Below are 18,500 nucleotides of genomic sequence, written 5' to 3'. Positions count from 1 at the left end.
TGTCATGGGAATGGATATGATTATTAAATCTGGAGAGAGAGAAACTAGAGGCCCGAAAATATCAACTGACTTCAGGCAACCACCAAATAGAGGGTTCATGGATGATTTAACCATCACTACAGATACCCATGTCCAGGCTAGATGGGTGTTGAAGGCTTTGGAAGAGACAGTGACATGGGAAAGGATGGCTTTTAAACCAAGGAAATCTAGAGCTTTATTAATAAGGAAAGGTAAGAGCACACACCAAGTCGAACTGAAGGTGCAAAGATAAGTCATTCCATCATTAATAGACAATCCCATCAAGTGCTTAGGAAAGTGGTATGATGACTCTTTAAGTGATAAGAACAATATCAGGAAAGTTGAATAACAGGTTTCAGAGGAACATCGATAAGACAGGTCTACCAGGGAAATTAAAGGCATGGATATACCAACATAGACTCCTGCCCAGGATATCATGGCCACTTATGTTGTACAAAAATTATATTGACAACAGTTGAGAAGCTTGAAAGAACCATCAACAGACATCTAAGGAAATGGTTAGGTGTCCCTCCAAGTTTTACAACTGTAGGACTGTACAGCAGGACCGCAAAGTTGTAGCTGCCATTAACATCTATAGTGGAAGAATTCAAAGTATGCAAAACTGACCTTGTAATGACATTGAAAGAATCAATCGGCAACAAAGTAAGAACAGTACAAAAGTGGTCAGCATCAAAAGCAGTTTCAGAGGCATAGAGTAGATTAAGGCATAAAGATATCATAGGAACGGTGGCAGTAGGAAGACAGGGCCTTGGAACATTGGAAAGTTGCTACTGGAAAAATGCTAACACCCAAGAAAGACGAAGTCTAGTTCAAAGAGAGGGAAAATCTAAAGGAGAAGAGAACAGACAAGCAAAGACAGTAGAATTAGGGTGCCAAGGCGCATGGTCAAGATGGGAATTAGAACAACGATCCCTCACATGGTCAGAAATATGGCGATATCCTCAATACCAACTACAGTTCCTCCTGAGATCAGTGTATGATGTGTTACCAACACCTACAAATCTGCACAGGTGGAAACTATCAGAAACATGGAAATAGAGGAACACTTCAACATGTACTTTCAAGATGCAATATCGCTCTTACACAGGGGAGATATACATGGCGACACAACCAAGTACTCCGGGAACTCGCTGAAGTGATAAAGAAACAGAGGAAAGATGCAAAACAAACTAAGAACAAACCTATCAAAATCCAGTTTGTGAAGGACGGGGAACTAGGCCAGAAAAGTAAACAGAACACATCAGGAATGTTAAATCAGGCTAAAGACTGGCAGCTAGAAGTAGATCTAGGAAAAAGGCTGCAATTTCCAGACATTGTACCAACCAACCAACCTAAGATCAGACATGGTTCTCTGATCTTCCGCCAGTAAAAAGGTTTTGATAATAGAGCTGACTGTTCTCTGGGAGGAGAGATGTGGCGAAGCCAATGAAAGAAATAGGGCAAAGTATAACGAAATGTTGGCAGAGTGCAGAGATAGAGGATGGCAGACATAGAACTTTCCTGTTGAGGTTGGCTGCACATTCAGTGAGACGGTTGTTTTCTACAGTAGGAGTGACTGGATGGCAAAGAAAAACAGCAATACAGAAACTGGGCCAAGCAGCAGAGAATGCGTATTGCTGGATATGGATGAAGAGAGACAGTAGTAGTGGAAACCCACCACCAATGCGCAGTGATTGATCATGGCCGTGGACCCCCATCCTGAGAGTGTACCGAGCTAGGGGTCGAAACACACGATGACGGATGGCCTCGGCTGAGGACATTGATGGTGTTTGCAGTAATTCCACCAGTACTGTATGTAAGTAAATAAGACACTTTAGTGTTTAAAAAGTGTCAAAAACCTTTCATCAGATGAACCTGCTCTTTGGGGCGAAAATCGGCTCTACCAGACCTACTCCGTGGTAAAAAAAAAAAAGTGCTATATTTTTAGGCCAAAAAAGGTGTTGAACCAGGCCTATACTTTTATCTGACTTATGTGGAAAAATATGATATAACTATAAATGCAACATTAGAATCTATATCTATGAGAATAATTCCTTAAGTGTTTCATAAAGAAAAACTGCAAAAAGTTTAATAAAACATAATGTTTACCTTTATTTGCAGACATTGGAAAGTGGAGGTTACAACCCTGTAAGTGTTCCAGTTCTGAAGTTTAATTTTATCAACATTGATGAATATTCTGATAGACTGTCAAACTTGACCAGTTACCATTCCATAGTGTTTACAAGCCAACAGGCTGTTAAAGCCACACAAGAAGTCATACAGTCATGGAAAGGTTTGATTAAAAAAATTTAAAAGAATAGTGGATTCAGTTGTAACTGTGCATACCAATTGTTTGTGGATTAAAAAGTTTCCAAAAATACTTTGAAAAGACTCTGAATACAAACCTGTAGGAAATTTGAATAAGGGGTTTGTCTATAACATGCAGGGAAGGATCCAGCCAGTTTAAAAGGGGTTCCAAACCCAGGACCAAAAAAAGGGGGGGGTCCAACAATATGTCACTATTCAAATGCATTGATTGTTAAAAAAAATAAGGATTGGTCCTGGATCTACCACTGTCATGAAATCTATCATAGAACCCTATAAATAATTAAACTGAATCCCAAGTCTGTTTTATTATGAAAATGTGAAAAAAAATCATGAAGAGGAGTTTGAAAAAAGAGGCTGACATATAGAGCATTGCTATAGTAGCCATATAATCTTTCCCTTCACTGCTTGTCCACCAATATGGCTGTTATGGCTTAAAAAAAGAACATAAAGGATAAAATGCAAGTTTTATCTATTTTGTTGAAAAAGTAAATATAATTCAAAAATCAAACGAGCAAAAATAATCAGACTGTTAACTCTACCTTATGTCTTTTTTACATCAAAACTGTTCGACAACTTTTTATAGGAGTTATCACTTGAACGACAATGTTTACCAATAGAAATTTAACAGCAAAAATAATCAGCATCACAGGATCTTATAAGTACCGGAGAGACAAATATTGTTGAAATTGTCATAAACTTTAATTGGAAATTTTGCCTTTTTACCAATTTTGTGCATTTTTGACCAATTATTTTACCAGAATATTATTCTTTAAAATGTGTTTCTCAAAAACATTTCTCATACATTTTAATTGCATCACACAAATATTCATACAGGTAAGTTATATAATGTTTTACAGTGTATTTAAATAGTCTAATAAGATCAACATTACTGTTTGAATTTTAATTAAATTCCTTTTTCTGAAGATACAATATCTTGATGTTGGAGAGTGACAATTGCACACGAACTTTCCAGTAGATGAGAACACAAGCTCTTGAGAGCCTCAAGTTAATTATCATTAACAAAGTTGAAGGAGCTATAGATAAGAGTGTGCAGGTATATGTGCATTGTGCACATGTCCATATCCATTTCTCCAGAAGAAATATGATATTGCGAGGAAGTAGAAAATCATGTCCTTTACAACTGCATATACCCCATCGGCGTTAAAAATGAAAGATATTCATTTGATAACAGTGAATTGGTGAAAAGTACACTGGCTATCAACCAATCAAAACCAAGGATTCTTACATAAGGTGTAATTATGATACAAACACTAACTACATGCAGTTCAGTTATATTGTTACAAACACTTTCTACAGTTAAGTTAAATATCAGATTTAAGTCAATGTCAACAGACATCATTGTTTAAGGTTTATATAGATGTATATGGATGTTTTAACATCCTGATATGGTCACTTCATACATCTTGGCTTTACTGTCATCTGGTGTATAGCTTCCTATGTAGAGTTGTCCTGCTGTGGTGAATGCAAGAGAATATGGTAACATTATGTTTATGTCCCTCCGTTTATAATATGTCATTAGCAGGCCAGCATTGTTCAGGATATGAAGTTAATGAGTATCCCTATCAGATACAATAACATTGTCTCTATGTTGTCACTATGTCTACAGGATAGAATTGTCTGTCCTTGTTGATCGCTGTATCTCCTGTATAGATATTGATAATACTACCACCATGTCCCAACACTACTACTCTGCCTCTGCCATCACTTACTTCATCCACCACATGAATATTCCCATTGCTAGTACTGGTTATAGTCCTGGGATCAGAGAATATAGGTTGTTTATGTTGAACATGTTCCTACACTCTCTCATGGTCTCCATTCTGATTCATTAGTATTACAACTCTTCTTCCTGGTTTAGGGTAGACACTCAATACCTACTACAAGAACTTTATTATTACTGGTAGTATGGACAACTGCAAGTAGTAATGGAGACACATTATATACTGAGTCTTATATTGCACCTGTATTATTACCCTTGATTCCCCTGTACTAAGTATATCAGCCATACCATTGACCTGGATATGAAATCTGGATAGTGTGTTCAGTTTGGTTGTTTCAGGTTTTACTCTCTGTAATACACCATCTACCAGTACTCCACTATATATTCAAAATGAATCATCATGACAATAAGATATATGCATTAATGCCAATAGTTCAGTCTGATATTGTTTATTGATGTTAAGAGACAAAAACCTGACCAAAAAGCAGAAACTTCCCAAGGCCACCAATGGGTCTTCAATATAGCCTGAAAATTCCTCACCCAGTGGCTGGTTTCAGCTGGCCCCTGAATATACATGTACATTTTTTAACTTTTGTTTATTTTCAGAAGGCAAGCAATCAGAGCTAGCCAAAAGTCTTACTTGTTATGTAGTTGGCAAGGCAACATCAAACACAGGTAGGAAAGTTTTATGCTATAAGTGTGTTCATCTAATAATACAGATACAGGAAATTGTAGCAAAGATATTAATTTCATTTTCCAATATTATATATGCCTTAGCAGATTGTGTACCTGGTAAAGCAAAATTACTACCCTTAAGTTATATTGAAAGATTTATATTAACAATATTTCTCATTTGGGTTTTGGAATGGGTATATAAAATTGAGAATGGAAATGGGGAATGTGTCAAAGAGATAACAACCCCACCATGCTTAATTAAAGTTTTTCAAGAGTTTATGCTGTGAATACTGTTAAAGATAGAAATAAACTGTAGACATGTAAACAGAATTCTGCTCTGCAAGAAGTACAAAAAATACCAATGTTTCTGGAACTATTTTTGTAATAATTCTGTAATTTACTCTAAAGGAAGCAAAAATATTATAATACAATATTTACAGAATTTCACATTTACAAATTGAACTAAAATAATTTTTGTTTACTCTATACTGGAGTTAACACCCTTTGTCTAATTTTACAATTGTTGCCTATCATCTTTAAAAACTAAAATGAATATACAGAAATTTAAAAGAGCAAACTGATCAGATATACAAGAACTACAGTCAGAAGAATTATTTGAATAAGTTATATAGTAATGCAAAGATGTGTTATCTATCTTTATGTCCAGTTTGAAATGCTCAAATGAGTACTGTTAGTGAATAGAAAGAAGTGGATTTATATTGTGTGACTTTTCTTCAAGATTCTAACTTTTACTTTACAAATATTAATAAAATAAACAATGATAAAAAAAAACCTTAAGTATACAGAAAATAACCAGCTCCTAAGCAAATTTAAAAGTACAGATATTTTCCAAAGAAAATGGCTGTTTAAACTTGATTTGTATGACAGCTATTCATAGTTATGTTATACATGTATTAACAAAGTTAAGTGAGCAACACAAACTAACCTTATATGTTAATATGACAGGAATTGTTATTCTGCAGCAGAAACTGTAAACATACATCAAAGACGTACAACCAAACTGACCAAAAAAATTTAACCAAACATACTCTATCTTTCAATTGCACCAACAATACAATTATAAACTTGACAATGCTGCCAACAAAAAAAAAATATATTAATAATATTTATCAATTAATGAAATGATATGTTTATTAATTACCTCACTGGCAAACATAATTTTTTTACTGAAAATAAGAGAATCTTCTGTTTGCTCTTAAATTTTGGACAAAGGGAAATAACTCAATTCAAAATATTGCTTAAACATTTCTTTGCTTTCAAACTGCAATGCAATGATACAATTAGAAAAGAAGATGTTGAATGACAGACAATGAGACAGCTTCCCACAAGAGACCAACTGATTTAGATGTTAACAGCTGTACAACACATTATGTTTATTTTTTGTGAATAACAAAAGTTGCAAAAAATAGAAGATCATTTGTTCAGCTCTCTAATTATGGACAAAAGTAGATAACTCAATTCAAAATATAGTTTGATTAAATTGTTTTGATTAAAATTTTAAAGTCATGATTAAGTATAATGATTTTAATTAATTCTTTGTCACTAGCATTCTGATTCTATTTCTGTTAATAAAACAGGTCTCTTTGACAGTCATACCATATTTCCTTATTTATACTGAGAATGTTAATTACATGATTAAATAATTAATGTTTAGAATGAAACATATGGTGGATTTTTTTCCTTTAGCAAGACAGCTAGGATTCAGTCCAAATGGAGAAAATTCTGGTAATGCTGATAATCTTTGTGATTATATTCTGTTAGGTTTGTACATTTAACACATATGTTGATAGGTTTGGATAGTTTTAAGTGTTGTAAGTTTTCAAGTGTAGGGTTTTAAGTGTTTGGAGATTCATTGTATGGTTTTAAGTGTTGGGAGATTCATTGTATGGTTTTAAGTGTTGTAAGATTTTAAGTGTATGGATTTTAGTGTTGTAAGATTTATTGTATGGTTTAAAGTGTTGTAAGATTTTAAGTGTAGGGTTTTAAGTGTTGTAAGATTCATTGTATGGGTTTAAGTGGTGAAAGATTCATTGTATGGGATTAAGTTTTGTAAAATTCGTTGTATGGTTTTAAGTGTTGTAAGATTTTAATTGTATGGTTTTAAATGTTGTAAAATTGTAATTGTATGTTGTTGTTTTTTTGTTTTGTAAGGTTCATTGTATGGGTTTAAGTGTTGATAGATTCATTGGAAGGTTTTAAGTGTTGTTAGATTAATTGCAATGTTTTAAGTGTTGTAAGATTAATTGCAACGTCTTACATGTTGTAAGATTCATTGTAATATTTCAAGTGTTGTAAGATTTATTGTGTGGTTCTAAGTGTTGTAGGTTTCATTTTATGGTTTTAAGTGTTGATAGATTCATTGAAAGGTTTTAAGTGTTGTTAGATTAATTGCAATGTTTTAAGTGTTGTAAGATTCATTGTTTGGTTTTAAGTGTTGTAAGATTCATTGTATGGATTTAAGTGATGTTTTATTCATTGTATAGGTTTAAGTGTTGTCAGAATCATTGAATGTTTTTTTAAGTGTTGTAAGATTCATTGTATTGTTTAAAGTGTTGTAAAATTAATTGCAACATTTTAAGTGTTGTAAGATTCATTGTATTGTTTTGTAAGATTCATTTTATGGTTTTAAGTGTTATAAGATTAATTGCAACGTTTTAAGTGTTGTAAGATTCATTGTAAGGTTTTAAGTAATTTAAGATTCATTGTATAGTTTTAAGTGTTGTAAGATTAATTGCAACTTTTTATGGTTTTAAGTGTTGTAAGATTCATTGTTTGGTTTTTAGTGTTGTAAGATTTTAATTGTATTGTTTTTAGTGTTGTAAGATGCATTGTATGGGTTTTAGTGATGTAAGATACATTGTATGGGTTTAAGTGTTGTAAGAATCATTGTATGTTGTTTTTTTTTAATTTATGTAAAATTCATTGTATGGGTTTAAGTGTTGTAAGATTCATTGTATTGTTTTATGTTTTGTAAGATTCATGGTGTGGTTTTAAGTATTATAAGATACATTGTATGATTTTAAGTGTTGTAAGATTAATTGCAACGTTTTAAGTGTTGTAAGATTCATTGTATGGTTTTAAGTATTGCAAGATTCATTGTTTGGTTTTAAGTGTTGTAAGATTAATCTTATGGTTTTAAGTGTTCAAAGATTCATTGCAACGTTTTAAGTATTGTAAGGATGTATGGTTTTAAGTGTTGTAAAATTCATTGTAAAGATGTATGGTTTTAAGTGTTGTAAAATTCATTGTAAAGATGTATGGTTTTAAGTGTTGTAAGATCCATTGTAAGGATGTATGGTTTTAAGTGTTGCAAGATACATTTTAATGATGTATGGTTTTAAGTGTTGCAAGATTCATGTTATGGTTTTAAGTGTTGTAAAATACATTTTAATGATGTATGGTTTTAAGTGATGCAAGATTCATGTTATGGTTTTAAGTGTTGTAAGATACATTTTAATGATGTATGGTTTTAAGTGTTGCAAGATTCATGTTATGGTTTTAAGTGTCGTAAGATTCATCTTTTGGTTTTAAGTGTTCTAAGATTCATTACAACATTTTAAGTGTTGTAAGATTCATTGTAAGGATGTATGGTTTTAAGAGTTGTAAAATTCATTGTAAGGATGTATGGTTCGAAGTGCTGTAAGACCCATTGTAAAGATGTATGGTTTTAAGTGTTGTTAGATTCAATGTATGGTTTTAAGTGTTGTAAGTTTCATGTTATGGTTTTAAGTGTTGTTAGATGTATGGTTTTAAGTGTTGTTAGATTCATTGTATGGTTTTAAGTGTTGTAAGTTTCATGTTATGGTTTTAAGTGTTGTTAGATGTATGGTTTTAAGTGTTGTAAGATTCATTGTATGGTTTTAAGTGTTGTAAGTTTCATGTTATGGTTTTAAGTGTTGTTAGATGTATGGTTTTAAGTGTTGTAAGATTCATTGTATGGTTTTAAGTGTTGTAAGTTTCATGTTATGGTTTTAAGTGTTGTTAGATGTATGGTTTTAAGTGTTGTAAGATTCATTGTATGGTTTTAAGTGTTGTAAGTTTCATGTTATGGTTTTAAGTGTTCTAAGATTCATTTCAGCATTTTAAGTGTTGTAAGATTCATTGTAAGGTTCATTTCAAGATTTTAAGTGTTGTTACATTCATTGTTAGGTTTTTTAAAAGTGTTGTAAGATTCATTGAATGCCAGTTAAATGATATTCTTTTGTTTTCCTCTGATATTTGAGTTGTTTCCCTTGGTTTTAGACTGTAACCACATATTTGATCTCCCTAAATCAATTGATGACTTTTGAACAGTAGTTTGCTACTGATGCCTTTTTTTCATACATAGATATGATTTTTCTTTAGCTTCACAATTCTTAATGAAGTTGATTAAGAAAAAAATGCCTTGAATACACTAGATTTATGAAACAATATAATTGTAAAATAAGTATATATAATAATAACAAAAAAGGGTTAAAACTGAGAAAATGACTGATTGAAGATAAGAACTAATGGTATGTATGTATCCTTTTTGCCCATAGATTCTATGCATAGCAAAGACCATGACCTCAGCATATATCTTCAAATTATTGGAATTAAATTGAGAATTGAAATGGAAACATGTTTTACCCTGCAAAGTTCTTTGGTGAAGTTAAGAAAATAACAGGTTTTCCTACTTAAAGAGATTCACCTTGTGTAAAATGAATAAACATATGTAGGTTTTTTTATTTTTGTTGTTGTTATTTTTGGCAACTTTCTAATCTATCCTGAAGATGAGAAAAATGATTTCAATATTTTTTTTTATAAGTATGAAAATATTCAAACGGGCTGTTTGTATATTATATATAATAGTACATCCTATTTTGTGTAAAAAATGGTCTTTTTATAATTGTTTTTCTGGTTATTTCAGAAAGGGATGAATCAGAAGAGAGACCAATTTTATTTCCATGTAGTAATATCAGAAAAGATACTATAATAGAAAGACTATGTTCTAAAGGTACCGAAAATATAACTTTAATTATTTAACAATAGTGTACAGATCTATTTAAGATGTTCATTGATTTATTCATTTGTTAAATAAATTTATTTTTCAAGGTTTGAATAAATCATATTGCTAAAATGCTGTCATGGGAACAGAAATCATTGTTAGAGGAACTAGATGCATATGAGATAGTATTTAACAATGAGATATTTAATATAAGACATGTGACTTGTTATGTTTTAATGGATACAAGAAGAAAAGATGTAGTATGATACCATACAAAGACATGTGGCTTGTGATATTTTTATGGATTGGGGTGGTAGAATTATATAAATGTATATTAGTCCATACATAGAGATAACATTAGACATGTGACTTATTATGTTTTAGGGATACCAGTAGAGGAACTGAATGTATATGAGACTGTACATAGAGATGAAATTACAGATGAAATCAAAAGATTGGTTAATAAATATGTAAGTCTTGGTATGAATATGATGAGGTTGATTATTTCTCCTCCTAAGAGTAAAGACTGCAAATTTGAGTTAAATTATAAAATAAACTCATTATATATACCAGAGACAAACAAAATCTTTCAAATACAACGGGTACATATCAGTTAGACAACAATTTAACAAAACATCAAAAACAACTTAATGTCAACATACATTCATTCTTATACAAAAAACAAGTTTAGATTCAGTATAAACATATAGTTTAAAAGGAGAATGTATGGTCATTTAAAGTAGCTGTATTATTTCATTTGAAGGAGATATGATAGTTATCAAAAGTACCAGCATTATAATTTAGTACGCCAGACAGGCGTTTCATCTACATAAGACTCATCAGTAGCTTGACTACACAACCATAATTCATTAATTTCCACATTATAACATTTTTTAATGTCCCAAATGGTAAAGAGTAAGAAAGTATGAGGTTATGATACTTAATATAGTCACTCATGTTCTTTCTCAAGTGGAGTATGAAAGTATGAAGTCATGATACTTAATATAGTCAGTCATGTTCTTCCTCAAGTGGATGTAAAGTAGGGAACTCTTAACTAACTAATTTTCAACAACGTATGAAAGACTTAACTTTTTGTCTCAACCTGATTTTTTAAATATTTATAACACTAATACTTAATTAAATTAAACATTAACAGGTCAACATCTTTTTATATTTACTTGTACACTAATACAGATGCACTTTGTTTGTCTCTAGGGTAAGCCATTTGCTGTAGTGTTCTTCAGTCCATCTGGAGTTCAGGCATTAAAGAAGAATAATCTGTTAGAGATATTGAGAACATCAAAGGTAGGCTTTTAAAAGTAATTCATGACAGGAAGGGAAATGAACTCTTTGGTTTCAATGTGTGATTGTATAAAGCTAGTTTCTTTGGTAATTTTGCACATTTTAGATTGTCAGAATTTAAAAAGGAATCTGTTACAGTTTCTAATGATGTAACACTGTTTTCCCTCAGGTTTTGCTAATTCTGTTCAGCTACAATTGCTAACACCTACATCATTTGGTCTCGGGTGGATAGTTGTCTAATAAAAATCATTCCATGTCTCTTTATTTGATCTCTTATTTCATGGTGATCTGTCAATAGGAGTTCTCTAGGGGTATTATGATTGGCTATGAAAAAATAAAGTTTCTTTACTGATGAAATCTTTCATTTCAGTCTGCACGAGTAGAATGTCAGACTATGATAGTTATCAAAGGTACCAGGATTTTAATTTAGTACGCCAGACGCGCATTTTGTCTACACAAGACTCATCAGTGACGCTCATATCAAAATATTTATAAAGCCAAACAAGTACAAAGTTGAAGAGCATTGACAATCCAAAATTCCAAAAAGTTGTGCTAAATACGGCTAAGGTAATCTATGCCTGGGATAAGAAAATTCTTAGTTTTCGAAAATTCAAAGTTTTGTAAACCGGAAATTTATAAAAATGACCACATTATTGATATTCATGTCAACACCGAAGTGTTGACTACTGGGCTGGTGATACCCTCGGGGACGAAACGTCCACCAGCAGTGGCATCGACCCAGTGGTTTAAATAGTTATCAAAGGTACCAGGATTATAATTTAATACACCAGATGCGCGTTTCGTCTACATAAGACTCATCAGTGACGCTCATATCAAAATATTTATAAAGCCAAACAAGTACAAAGTTGAAGAGCATTGAGGATCCAAAATTCCAAAAAGTTGTGCCAAATGACACAGTCTATGTAATAATTAACATAAGAGACGTCACATAATTGTTTGGTAGATATTTCAAGATAGAAATGTTGTAATGGTTTGTAAGTTCACATCTTTGTTAGTACCTAGATGTTAAAGATTACTTGCTTTGTTTAATGAGATATAAAAAGAAGGGTATATCTCCAAATAAAGGATTTGATTGATGTGTTTGTTGATTGCTGGAGGAACTTACATCATACATATTATCTTTAGCTTAATTTTGGTCTTACATGTATTTAGTACAAATTTAAAATCATACATGATTTTAGATTTGGCCTAATATAACATAGGTAATAGTGTTTAGGAAATGAACCAAAAAAATCACATTCGATATGTTAACATAGCAACACAGCATGATGTAATTAGTAAAGATTTATGTAACATTATAGTGTTGAAATAAAGTAGATAAAAATACCTTTTTTCCATCTTTGCCATGTACTAGACTCCTGATTTCATGTTTTTTCTTTGGATTAGTATTAAAAAAATATTATGAAGATTTTGAAAATTAAAAATCCATCATTATGATTTAACAAATATAGTTTGTACTTTATTTTGAATAGAGTTATTTCTCTTTCATTAGTTATGGTAAGGTAATATCATGAACGGTCAAAAAAATTATAAAAGAGGGACGAAAGATACCAAAGGGACAGTCTAACTCATAAATCTAAAACAAACTGACAACGCCATGGCTAAAAATAAAAAAGACAAACAGAAAAACAATAGTACACACGACAAAACATAGAAAACTAAAGAATAAACAACACGAACCCCACCAAAAACTAGGGGTGATCTCAGGTGCTCCGGAAGGGTAAGCAGATCCTGCTCCACATGTGGCACCCGTCGTGTTGCTTAAGTGATTACAAATCCGGTAAATAGTCTAATTCGGTAGGTCATATTCATGAAAGGGGATTGTAGTTACGACGTAAGGAACATATCCGATATCATTTGTGAAACGGTTATTCCATAACGGTCAACCAACTCGTGATGGCGTCCGTAAAATTTACGAAGGGATGATTTCAACTTCACCATATAAGATATGCCTGCTTGTTATTCCGTGTGAGCCAAGTCTCCGTGTTGAAGGCTGTACATTAACCTATAATGGTTTACTTTTATAAATTGTTATTTGGATGGAGAGTTGTCTCATTGGCACTCACACCACATCTTCCTATGTCTACTTAAACTCGAATGTCTTACATATATATAATATAAAATTAATTATATAAATGATCAGAATAAAATTGAGAATGGAAATGGGGAATGTGTCAAAGAGACAACAACCCGACCAAATAAAAAACAACAGCAAAGGGTCACCAACAGGTCTCCAATGTAGCGAGAAATTCCCGCACCCGGAGGCGTCCTTCAGCTGGCCCCTAAACAAATATATACTAGTCCAGTGATAATGAACGCCATACTAATTTCCAAATTGTACACAAGAAACTAAAATTAAAATAATACAAGACTAACAAAGGCCAGAGGCTCCTGACTTGGGACAGGCGCAAAAATGCGGCGGGGTTAAACATGTTTGTGAGATCTCAACCCTCCCCCTATACCTCGAACATATATTTTTGATTGTTATATAAATAACATTGACATGGGTAAATGAAATATGTTGAATACGTTAAATAGTACTCAATATATATCTCTGACTTATAACTGCACGTTTATAATAAAAAAAAAAAACAATTTAAGAAAGATTTATTGTCATGTTAATACTGATGTACTACCTTTTGAGCTGATGATACCCTGCGATACTGATAATCCAGGTGTTATTTGATTATTATTTTCTTATGTACAAATATAGATCTTGACACATACCAATCATTTATATCGCTTTTGTAATGTTATGTGTGAGATAATATAGATTGCAAAGAACATAGGAACCATGCTTGATGGTTCTGCAAAAAATAGTTTCTTTTAAATAAAAAGGGCTTGCCATAATACCATATTTTTGGAATCACTCTTAAAACCTTTACAATTGATGGTAAAGTATCAAAGGAAGCAAATTTGTCTGTAACCAGATGAATAGAACTCTTATGCAATATTGAAATTTCAAAATTTTGAGATATGATATTCAAATTCTGATAGACTTTCAGATATTTTTTTTTTCAAATATCAAGTGCTTTAATTTTTAATATATGTAGAAAGTCCATATATATCACTACAAACTAATAAAGTCTGAAATGGCCTATATCTGTACTCGACTGTACTGATTTTTACTCAACCAGTCTGAAGTGGTCTGAAATTTACTTGATAATACTCGACTGTAGTCTGAACCATACTTAACAGTCTGAATTTGTACTTGACCAGTAGTTAACCATTTTATATGAGTCTGAACCATACTCGACCTAGTCTGAACCGTACTCGACCTAGTCTGACCATACTCAACCTAGTCTGAACTGTACTCGACCTAGTCTGAACCGTACTCAATCTAGTCTGAACCGTATTCGATTTAGTCTGAACCGTACTCGACCTAATCTGAACCGTACTCGACCTAGTCTGAACCATAATCGACCAAATCTTAACCAACCAAGACCTATTCTTTGCATAAAAACTCATCATAGATACCAGGATTAAAATTTTATATTTACCTCAGATGAACCTTTCGTCTACAAAAGACTCACTAGTGACGCTTGAATCAAAAGATGTTTTTCTTTTTGTGTCGTTGTTCTCCTCTTATTGTTGCATTGATGTGTTTCCCTCAGTTTTAGTAATAAACCATATTTGTTTTTACTCAATCGATTAATGAATTTTGAACAGCAGTATACCACTGTTGCCTTTATTTAAAAAGGCCAAATAAAATACGAAGTTGAAGAGAATTAGTTCAGTTTAGTTTAATTATTAATTTATGGAATACTTCCATGAGCTAACTGAATGTATATGGAGAGTTGAGGAGTGAGGTGTAATTGCCAAATAGACAGCTCTGTACCAAAGTCCAAATGTCACGGATGTAAGCAACTACCGGTAACAGTACAAACTTCAACATTAAGCAAAACACATATAGTATGTAATGCATAAAAAGATATCTTTGCAACCTTCCAGATTTCTCTAAAAGCGTTCAATTTCTTTTCATGTGATTATGCTTGACTTTTGAATAAATAATCTCTTGACAGAGTCATGACTTTTATTTCATTTTTACAATTCAGTGATTCGATGGGGTGTTTATAATTAGAATTGTGTGTAGGAAACTGTATATGACAAGTCAATAATATTTTAATGTATCTAATGACAGGTAAATAATATTTTAATGTATCTAAAATAAAATATCCCTATCATTATTTACATACTCTGATTGCTCATTTGTTGTACGATGTATCCACATAATGTTAACGCTTTATACTAGCTTCTTGAAGTACACAGTAAAACAATAAATCCTGAAGCAGTATTAACATAAATATTCCAAGGAGTTGGTTAATTATGAAGCTACTTTTTGGGCATCAATTTGTTTGATAATCTAAAAGTATTTAAGTCTATCTTTCTATCAAAAAACAACTTTCAAAAATTCAAGGGCTTCAAACCTTACATTTCATTTTAAACTACAAAAAATCGACCAAAATAGCCTTATTTTGAGACTTTTTTTCATTATATATAGATATAAGCCATAGCTTGATTAGAATAATATAAATGTTAAAATGAGTTAAATGTAATTATGTTGGTAATATATAAGATCATGGCTTTTAGCTATTTGAACAAAAAACTTTGTTTTACAATGTCCATTTTAGGTTAAATACGCAAATGTCAACATGTTGATTTTTTATACGAGATGGCTCTTAAGTCTGCAGCCTATTTTCAGTTGTTTTGTTGGAGCTTCAGGGTGCACTTTGTTTAAAAAAAAGATCTTTCCAAATAATGGGCATCAATTTACTGTCTTGAATAGAAAAACGAAGATAATTTTGTACGCCAGACGCGCGTTTCGTCCGCAAACAACTCAACAGTGACGTAACATATATCAATGAAAAAGGAAAAAAAGGAAAAAGAAAAGATTGAAACATTATATAATATAAAGAAATGTACCTGAAATTAGTCTGGTAAAAAAACATTCTGTTTTTTAAATTTCAAAAAATTACTGTTACTTTTTTTTTTAGGTATATTAACTTTGAATTTTCAATCTTGATTTCAAAATGTGATATGAGAATCTTGGTTAAGAACGTATGCACTTATACTACATCATTTGTAAGAGGATAAGGAAAAGATGAACTTGTAGCCTTTTAAGTTGTTTTACAAATGAATTATCTGATTCTTTTACATTATTATATAATGCTACTTTGTTTTGTCAGATATGTATCCTTTATTTCCTACTAATAAATCTTTATATTGTATTTTGTTTAGAATTTAAAGAACAAATTACGTAATTGTCCACTGTGTCAGTTGGTTCAAAGAATCAGTATAATGCTCATACTACCATAGTAAAGAAATATATCTTAAAAAGATTATTACCCTAGTTCTTATCCATTCGTTTGATGTGTTTGAGCTTTTGATTAGAGTCTTTCCGTTTGAAATTTAACTCGAGAGTTCAGTATTTTTGTTACATTTACATCAAATAAGCAATGATTTTCAGTGAATTTGATCTACACCCCGGTTTTTAGTCTCATTTGAAACCGGAAACAATTTTAAAATTCAAAACTGTCCACCAGAATTTATCCTTATCCAAAACTACCGTTTGCTTGCTTTTTTGACATTTCATCGATTATTTGTATAATATAAATTCGTAAATGGCTAAATATTTTCTCCAATGGTAGACAAACAAACGAAAAACGGTACACAAAAATCATAGGATTCAGACAAACCATGATTTACTCATATGCTGATCCTTCTCGTCTTGTATACATGTCATTTTGCTCATGGAATGTAAACCTCCTGTGACAAATTGCCCTTTTAGAGTGTAGATTTCACAAATTGCTATTACCAATTAGTTTGCATACACAATGACGTCTGTTTCTAAGAGATGACCATAAAGGACACGTGTTCTAATAGCTTGCATATCAGCCGCAATTAAATAAAGGGAACCATTAGAAAACGTGCAAGTCATGAAATATTGTATCAGTGGAAGAACTAAACATTATTTTCCATATTTCGTTGGTGCTGAAATGGCGCTACGTTGAAAATTTCACAATAAAAACTGGGAAATCATCGCTGTCTTCTTTAACTTTATCCCCAGACCCGTTACAAGTAACACAAAAGAATATTTTGTATAACACATTTTTCAGTAGATTTTATGATTTTTGGTGGAAGAAGACTTCAAGTCTTCTGAAGGCCAATGGTGCCGACTTTAATTGAATTCTCCGTATGCCGCATTCGTTTCTGTGTATTACAATTTCATAACAACTTCTGATTACTGACATCGATTTTTACACATGATTAAGCATCTGAATCATTTAATTTGTAAATAAGGATTGAAAAACAATCACTATCGTAAATATGTACCCTTTTATTTATGTAAATTATTAGATTTCATCTCATCTATATGAACGTTATTTGTTTACTTGTACCTGGATGTTTTTACTGTAGATATTTGAAGTACGCATGCGTGAATTTGGTATCGGGACAACTCGCTCTGTTTACATGTTCGCCCTTGAAGTTACAAATTTGAAGACAAGAAGATTTTGTTTTTAATAAATAAAAAGGATCTATTTCTTATTAAATTGTTGTCTTTATTCATTGTTTTCCTTTGTCATGTGAATTAGATGCCCTTCTACTTCAAATGGTTTGAATGTATTTATGAAATTATTCAAGACTCAGTTGACTAGAGCAGTACGTTGCTGTTGGGAGAATTTTGATTAAACTCTAAATGCTCATAGAATAAGAAATATAATATAAACTGAATGTACCTCCTTCTGAATAATTTATTGCAATATAAATATGAATCCCTTTTGACAAGAGAAATCTGACTTTTGTCAGAAATATTTGTTTCACATGTGCAAAGGTAATCAAGTGTGGCGGCCATATTGTTTTTTTTACAAATATGTGAAGAAGCCTCTAGAACCATTATCCTAACAATAAATAGTCTTCCGAAAACGTAAACTTTATGCAATACTATTTTATCTATCGTGATTATTTTCTTAAATTTAAATTTGATTATTTAAAGAAATAAAATTATAACAATTACGATTTTAGATTAGAGATTCTACACAGACATGCTTTGATCTATTTATGTCCATATTAGTTTACCTGTGTGAAAATGTAAATAATGGTCTAAATGAATATTAATTTGTTTACTAAACAAGTAAAGACAAACTATGGATGGAAGATAATAATTTACATAAATATTTCAGGACATTTGATTTATTTTAATAAATATAGGATTTAAAAACTGCAAGTGCAAACAAATTTAATCTTCTTCTTCTTCTTAACTATTCTTCTTCTTCTTCTTAACTATTCTTCTTCTTCTTCTTCGTCTTTAACTATTGAAGGACTGATAAAATAATTTACGCTATTAAAAGGTAAAAGTATCTAGGCCTTATCAAGGATTTGTATGGTCTAACTATACAAATCCTTGGCCTTATCAATATTTATTTTTAA

The 18,500-nt window shown here is 31.5% G+C and overlaps 1 protein-coding gene across 3 annotated transcripts in view; it reads left to right on the top strand.

Moving 5' to 3' along the window:
- The window catches only part of LOC143073418 (uroporphyrinogen-III synthase-like), a 53,808-nt gene that overhangs the window by 9,293 nt on the left and 26,015 nt on the right, over positions 1 to 18,500 (top strand). For 2 of the 3 annotated variants that reach the window (XM_076248956.1, XM_076248958.1), the window contains exons 3-8: positions 2,140 to 2,311; positions 4,694 to 4,762; positions 6,470 to 6,544; positions 9,672 to 9,758; positions 10,134 to 10,219; positions 10,965 to 11,054. In XM_076248956.1, the coding sequence (XP_076105071.1) occupies positions 2,140 to 2,311; positions 4,694 to 4,762; positions 6,470 to 6,544; positions 9,672 to 9,758; positions 10,134 to 10,219; positions 10,965 to 11,054 (579 nt within the window). The remainder of the gene's footprint in view (positions 1 to 2,139; positions 2,312 to 4,693; positions 4,763 to 6,469; positions 6,545 to 9,671; positions 9,759 to 10,133; positions 10,220 to 10,964; positions 11,055 to 18,500) is intronic. The other variant, XM_076248957.1, reaches the window with a different exon arrangement.

Source organism: Mytilus galloprovincialis, chromosome 4, assembly GCF_965363235.1.
Source record: "Mytilus galloprovincialis chromosome 4, xbMytGall1.hap1.1, whole genome shotgun sequence".
Classification (NCBI taxonomy): Eukaryota; Metazoa; Mollusca; class Bivalvia; order Mytilida; family Mytilidae; genus Mytilus; species Mytilus galloprovincialis.
This window is presented reverse-complemented; position numbering and strand designations above follow the sequence as displayed.